Source organism: Aedes albopictus, chromosome 1, assembly GCF_035046485.1.
Source record: "Aedes albopictus strain Foshan chromosome 1, AalbF5, whole genome shotgun sequence".
Taxonomy (NCBI): Eukaryota; Metazoa; Arthropoda; class Insecta; order Diptera; family Culicidae; genus Aedes; species Aedes albopictus.
In genome coordinates, this window is record NC_085136.1 from 57,363,550 (window position 1) to 57,370,784 (window position 7,235).

The following is a 7,235-nucleotide window of genomic DNA, read 5'->3' on the forward strand; positions in this document are numbered from 1 at the left end:
GTGGATCGAGGGGAGGGTCTCCCGTAGATTCACCAAGTTCCATAACAGACAGCTTTACCACGGGTCGCTTCAGCTTACCTGATGAAGTACGCACGATCGCTTGGCGTATCCTGCCATCCTTGCCGCAGATGACTTCTTCAACTATGCCTCTACTCCATGACCTTCTTTTACCTTCCGTTACGTAGACGACATCTCCAATCTTCAGGGATCTTACTTCGTTCAGCCATTTGGTTCTCCTGTTGAGAGTAGGGAAGTATTCCTTCGTCCACCTTTCCCAGATAAAGTCCGCTAGTTGCTGTGATCGTAGAAAGCTGCTTCGGAGAGCTTGTCCAGGGTCTGCGGACGGTTCCAAAGCTTCGTGAGCGCCAGATGAACAACCAAAAATCAAATGGTTAGGTGTTAAGGCTTCTGGATTATCGGAATCTTGCGGCATGTACGTAAGCGGCCGCGAATTTATCAGTCCTTCTGCTTCGACCAGTGTAGTCCACAGAATTTCGTCGGTGAGTTTTCGTCCATCATCCAACGCAACCATGGCTTCTTTGACGCTCCTCACCATTCGCTCCCATACCCCGCCCATATGTGGAGCAGAGGGGGGGTTAAACGACCATTTGGTTCGGGCATCAGTGAATGTGCCAGCGCAATCCAAGTTAATTCGCTCAATTTGTCTCTGCAACTCACGACTGGCACCAACGAAGTTGGTCCCGTTGTCAGAAAAGATTTCAACAGGAGACCCTCTTCTGCGTGTGAATCGCCGGATAGCCATAATGCACGATTCGCTTGACAAATCGTACGAGACTTCAAGGTGCACGGCTCGAACAACGAGACATGTGAACACCGCTACGTATCTCTTCTCTTTACGACGACCGACGGTTACCTCCAGTGGTCCCATGTAGTCGATACCGACGAAACTAAAAGGTCGAACATTCGGCGTCAATCGTTGCTCAGGCAGAGGTGCCATTCGAGGAGGAAGGGGTTTGCACTTGCTCACTTTGCAGCATTGACAGCTGCGCGCAATGCGATCTACAACCGGTCGTAGATGTGCGATCTGAAACCGTTGACGAACTTCATTTACGACGGTTTCTTTGTTCGCGTGACCATAAACACGATGGTAGTGCTCTAGAAGGCGCAGTGTGATCTCACTATCTTTGGGGAGAATGATCGGATACCTCGCGTCGAAACTAGCGTAAACGGCATCGGCTGTTCTTCCTTCCATTCGTAGGATGCCAAATTCATCGGCAAATGGTGAGAATCTGTAGAGTGGGCTGCTCGTCTCAATGGGTATCCACTTTTCAATCGGTTGTTCTCGGTTCTTCAGCAGAGTTCGAACTTCGTCCGGATAATATTCGCCCTGCGTCATTCTCCAGAGAAACTGCTCCGCTCGTAGAAACTCCTCCTGCGTCAAAGGCACCTTGCGGGCGGCCACTTCTGATTTCAACAGCTTCGCTTGGTTTTCTGTAGCTTGGATGGTTTCTATAGGGCTTCCAGCTATGCGCAATCGGCAGTTTCTGATGAAACGGTAAATGCACGCCACGGTTCGTAACAGTACACTCCACTTTGAAAATCTACCAACATCTATCATCCGCACGGGAAGTGCGATATGAGCAAGCAGGTAGGCGGATCGCAATTCTTCAGAAGTATTCGTCTTAACTTGCTGCTGTGGTCACATGTTTTCGGCGAGATACAGATACGATGGACCCTGGAACCACCTTCCATTTGAATCAGGCTCCGAGTCGCGTACCCACTTCGTCAAACAGTCGGCAACGTTGTGTTTAGATGGGACCCACCGCCAGCATTCAGCTTGGGTCAGAGACAGAATTTCTCCGATACGATGGGCGACGAATTGTTTGTAGCGCCTGTGGTCGGAGCGAATCCACGCGAGAACCGTGGAAGAATCTGTCCAGAGGTACACCTCCCGAGGTTGAAGGGTGTGGTTCTTCAAAACAGTGGTCAACATTCTTGCCCCTAGTAGGGCCGCTTCCAACTCCAACCGCGGAATAGAGAGATGTTTCAGGGGAGCGACTTTACTTTTCGTCATGACCAGCGAACACTGCACACGTTCAAGGTCGTCCTTAATCCGGAAGTATACCGCGCAGCCATATCCAGCCTCACTGGCATCGGTGAACACGTGGCACTGCAACGTTCTATGGCACAGAGGATCCGCTTCCCCAAAATAGCAACGTGGAATACTGAGCTCGCTTATGCCAGGCAGCAACTCCACCCAGTGTGTCCACTTCTCGAACTCTTCATCTCTCATCTCTTCGTCCCACTGCACCCCACTTCTCCATAGATCCTGAATGAGGATGCGTCCATGTATGAGGTACGGTGCCAGGAGACCAAGAGGATCAAACAGACTCATTATGATCCTCAGAGCGATTCGCTTTGTCGGCCGCTTTCCTCCGGACACGTACTGAAGAAGTTGTTCGCCAAGCTCGGTTGAAAACGTTAGTGCGTCCGATTCTGGGTGCCACAGCATTCCGAGAACTCGTTCCCATTTTGCCTCGGACGTCGACTGTAGGAGACGTGGACTCGTAGCACCGGGTTCTCCGAGCTTCTCCAACACTTCTTCACTATTGCTCACCCAGTTCCTCATTTCAAACCCGCCACGGGCGTGGATGGTCCTAACTTGAACAGCCAGCTCTGCCGCTTCTTCGGGGGTGTTAGCGCTGTCGTAGTAGTCATCCATGTATGTTTTGTCCTTGATTGCCGCCGCAGCCAAAGGGAACTCGTCCGCCCACTTGTCGGCGTTGACTCGTAGGACGTGCTGCGCGACGCATGGCGAGCAAGTGGCGCCAAACATCGCTACGTCTGCGATGTAGACTTCTGCAGGGTGTCGCGAGTCAGAGCGAAACAGGAAACACTGGAAATATTTGTCCGCTGTCCGCATACGAAGCTGCAGAAACATTTCGCGGATATCACCTCCAAATGCAACACGCTTCTCGCGAAATTTACAGATCATTGAAGCCAGCGACACTAGCAGGTCGGGACCTTTTAACAGTAGGGAGTTGAGGGAAACCCCATCAACTTGCGCCTTTCCATCCCACACGAGTCTTCTCTTTTGCTTTTTCGGGTGCGTAACCAGGCCAAGCGGTAGATACCAGACTTGCCTTCTGCTGATCTCTACCAGCTCCTTCTCTGTAGCCTTATGCACGTAGCCTTTCTGCACGTAGTCGACTATCTGCTGATTCACGCCTTCGCGAAGATTCGGGTCCTTCGCCAGTTGGGCCTCGAAGCTCCGCAAACGTTTCATTGCCATGGGTAGGCTATCAGGTAGGTCAATTTCGTCGGCTTTCCAAAGAAGAGCGGTTTCGTATTTCCCATCCACGAATTTTGTGGTATTTTCCAAAATTTCGCGGGCGCGTTTCTCCTCAGTGGACTCAAGCGGAGGCGTCGACTCAATCAGCGCGTCCTCCAGAATGAACTGCTGTCGAACTAGGTCATTCAATTCTCTATCAGCATCACAGTTGCACTCGTGAAGGTTTACGAATCCGGTTTTCGATAGGGCGCTCCCATCTGGGCCATAGATGGACCATCCCAGTAGCGATTTTACCGCGATCGGTTCGCCTGGTCGGCCGACGCAACTATCCAAGGGCGCGAAGAGGCTCAAGTTTTCCAAACCTAGGAGAATTCTAGGTACGGCCTCGGAGTATGCTGAAATAGGGAGGTTTCGGAGGTGTGGAAATCGATCGGATAGTTCGTTGAAGGCCAAACTCTGATTCGGAAGATTCAACTCTTCAACGGTATGCGCGTTCTTCAGCACGTAACGACGGGGCAGTCCTTTTCCGGAAATTTCGAAGTCCACGCGCTTCGAACTCTCTTCATTCCTCTTCACGCTCGACGTCCATCTCAGCTCTAGCGGTTCTGGGACACCAACTGCTCCAAGCTGCCGTGCTAAACTTGCTTCGATGAGCGTCAAGGAAGACCCTTCGTCCAAAAAGGCGAAAGTTTCACATCTGCGGTTTCCGTTAAACAATATAACCGGTACGATCCTGAACAGGACGGATCTTTGCGACCGCTCATGAGCGTTGCATTCCGACGCTCGAAGTTGTCGCTGTATCGAACCGCGCTCAGTACGATGCAGGAGTGGGTGGTGACGGTCTCGGCAGTTCCCGACGTTGCATCGGATTCTAGATCGACATCTCCATTGGCCGTGGTCAAACAGGCAAACCTCGCACAACTTCCAATGATGGACGGCTTTCAGGCGAGCTTCCAATCCCAGCTGCTGAAACCGTTCGCAGTTCCGCACACGATGGTCCGTTTTACCGCATATTGGACAGGGTTGCCTTTCCTCATCGCGTCTCTGCACCTCGGCTACCTCTTCGTGGGCGTACACATGTCCCCTCTCTTTCGGCTTGTCCCTTTCGGCCCTCGCAACCGTTGTTTTCTGTTGGATCGGGGACGTCACTTCACTGGCGTCGTACACTAGCTCTTCCATGAACACTCCGAAGTGTTTAAGCGTCGGTTCAGCATATCCTCGCTTGAATCGTGCCCACTCGAGCTTGTTCGACGCTGGCAGCTTCTCCTCATCGCGTCTCTGCACCTCGGCTACCTCTTCGTGGGCGTACACATGTCCCCTCTCTTTCGGCTTGTCCCTTTCGGCCCTCGCAACCGTTGTTTTCTGTTGGATCGGGGACGTCACTTCACTGGCGTCGTACACTAGCTCTTCCATGAACACTCCGAAGTGTTTAAGCGTCGGTTCAGCATATCCTCGCTTGAATCGTGCCCACTCGAGCTTGTTCGACGCTGGCAGCTTCTCCACTAACTCACCGAGCAGCGTAGGGTTGGATAGATGACCGCTAAGATTCGCGGCCTCCAGGTGATCGCATAGTTGCTGCACCGTAAGACCGAAGTTGATCAGCGATTCTAATCGTTCCGGTTTCGGTGCCTCTGCCCGACGCACCTTGCTCAGCAGATTCTTCACCAGCAACTCTGGTCTCCCGTATAACCGTCGCAGCGTTTCCATAATCGCGTTAACGCTTTGGGGAAACATCAGTTTCGTAACGACGGCATCTCGCGCTGGCCCGCGCAAGCACTCTCGCAAGCGAATTATATTTTCCACGTCCGTGAAACCGCACGCAATGTTGGCTGTCTCGAAGCTGTGGACAAATATAGGCCACTCTTCCGGGTCACCCGAAAAGGTAGGTAGCTTCTTCGGCCAGATTTGTCTCGCCGCCACTTGGTCACTGTTCGGCCCCGCCCCGTGGGAACCTGGGTTCAATTCTATCGCCGCGCGCTCAATCCCTCGCAAAGACGGCGCCAGGCTGGCATTCGATCTAGCCGCACCTCTGAAGTGGTTTCCGACGGGTTCCGAAGGGACATTCCTGACCTGCGCACTGTTGGCACGGATCTGATGATCCGGAATCGCTTCTGGGATGAATCGTGTCTCTAACTGCTGTCGATCGGCTGTCACATTTGCTAGCGGCCGGAAACGATCCGGTTCCGCCAAATCGTTCGCTGCATTAGGCCACTCCGAGAACTGTGTCGCGCTTTTGTCATCCCGGTGACTCATGCCGTGCTGGCTTTTCAACCAAGCCTTGGTCCTATCCTTGCGACTGAAGACGCTTGATTTGCTGCTCTCGTCATCAGCAATCTGTTCCTCCAGCTCGAATTTGTCGCGCAGGTACTTCTCCTGCATCGCGAGCTCCTTGGCCTTAATGGCGTGCTCCTGTTCCTTCAGCTGCCTCTCCTTCTCCAGGCGGATCCGTTCTTCCTCTAATCGTGCTCGCTCTTCCCTCAACTTCTGCTCCTCCAGCAATCGCTCGTCTTCCAATCGCTGCAATGCTAATTGCGCTCGAGCCCTGGCGGTAGAAGTGCTGGATTTGGAAGATCTCATCTCCCCGTGGCTCGATATGTCCAAAGCAGGAACCCCTGGATGCTTTTTCGGAGTTGCGATACCACTCGCCGCGAGATCAGGAACGACCAAGGTCTTCGATTTCTCGGAGTTCTTCGATTTCTCCGAAGTCTTCTTTTGATTAGCGTTGCTTGACTTCGCCATCTCACTCGATGTAACACCGAGGACAGTCAAGTTCGCTGCCTGTTTCTTACCAACTTTCTTCTTAGCTCCGGTGGCTTCCGGAGGCAGTTCGAGAAGGCACTTACTGCATCTCCACGAACGCTGTTGAACTCCCGGTGACACCTTGGCACAAGTGTAGTGATACCATACACTGCACCCATCGCAAGCCACCATGCCAACGTCGGCAGAATTCGGTTCGTCACACGCACCGCAATCACGAGCATCGTCCTGGGCTGGCATCCTATCAATAAATCTTTGAGGATGTTCGGTGGTGGAGAAAGAAACTCTCAGCAGCGTTTAGTTAGCGCAGCTCAAAGCTAAAAAAAATATAGTTTTATTTCTGGTCAGACTCAAACAGGTATTTCTTAGCATACATTTAGTTTTCTCCAAACCGGCTCTGGACTCTAGCCGGACGATGCTAATATTGGAACGTCGATAACACCTAAGCCAAAAATCCAATATAATCATAATTGTTCCATAATACAATTCGTCGAGATTTAGACACTTCATACCTGACCGGTATCCGTACGTTGAAAATATCAATCTAATCTAGGAGATTTGCCGACTAGCAGACCTGATCTGTAGATGGGTAATACGATTTTAATATAAACTAAACCTAACCTATCGAGTACCACATCGATGTTACCAATTCAACGGATAATTCAACAATAATAATTTCACAGGTACTGCATACACTATTTGTGGCAAATCAAAGTATCTAGATAGTGTTCTACAAAACTATCATTTCACCCGAAATAACCGTAATAAATATCATATAATTCACGCATTAAATTTTATCGCGATGCACGCTACGATCGATCATGCCGTATACAATTGACAATTGTTTTATAGTCTGTCAGATTGCCTTAACTGGATTCTGTATCGCATTGTGACGGTTGTCGTCCGTGCTGCCAGAACAAATTTCTTCAAAAATTCCTTCTTTGATTCCTTCTGAAAATTTTACATGGTTTTCTTCAGAAATTCCTCCAGTGATTCCTTTAGAAAATGTATTCCATGAAATCATAGGAAATTATTCCAGGGATTCCTTTTGAGATTTCTCTGAGAATTTCTTTAAGAATTATTTCAGGAATTCCTTTAGTAAATTTCGGATTACTTCAAACATAGTTCAAGTAATTTCTTTCAGAAATTCCAAAGTTCAGAATTCCTCCAGAAATTTCACGAAAAATTTCTTCAGAACATCATTCTGCGTTCCCTTTATTTTTTT

At 50.3% G+C, this 7,235-nt stretch overlaps 1 protein-coding gene across 1 annotated transcript; it reads right to left on the reverse strand.

Annotated features, from left to right (window-relative positions):
* Positions 1-1,660: 1,660 nt before the first annotated feature.
* Positions 1,661-6,250, reverse strand: LOC134288424 (uncharacterized). Its single transcript, XM_062853262.1, has one exon. The coding sequence runs from the start codon at positions 6,248-6,250 to the stop codon at positions 1,661-1,663; it is 4,590 nt and encodes a 1,529-aa protein (XP_062709246.1).
* Positions 6,251-7,235: the final 985 nt, after the last annotated feature.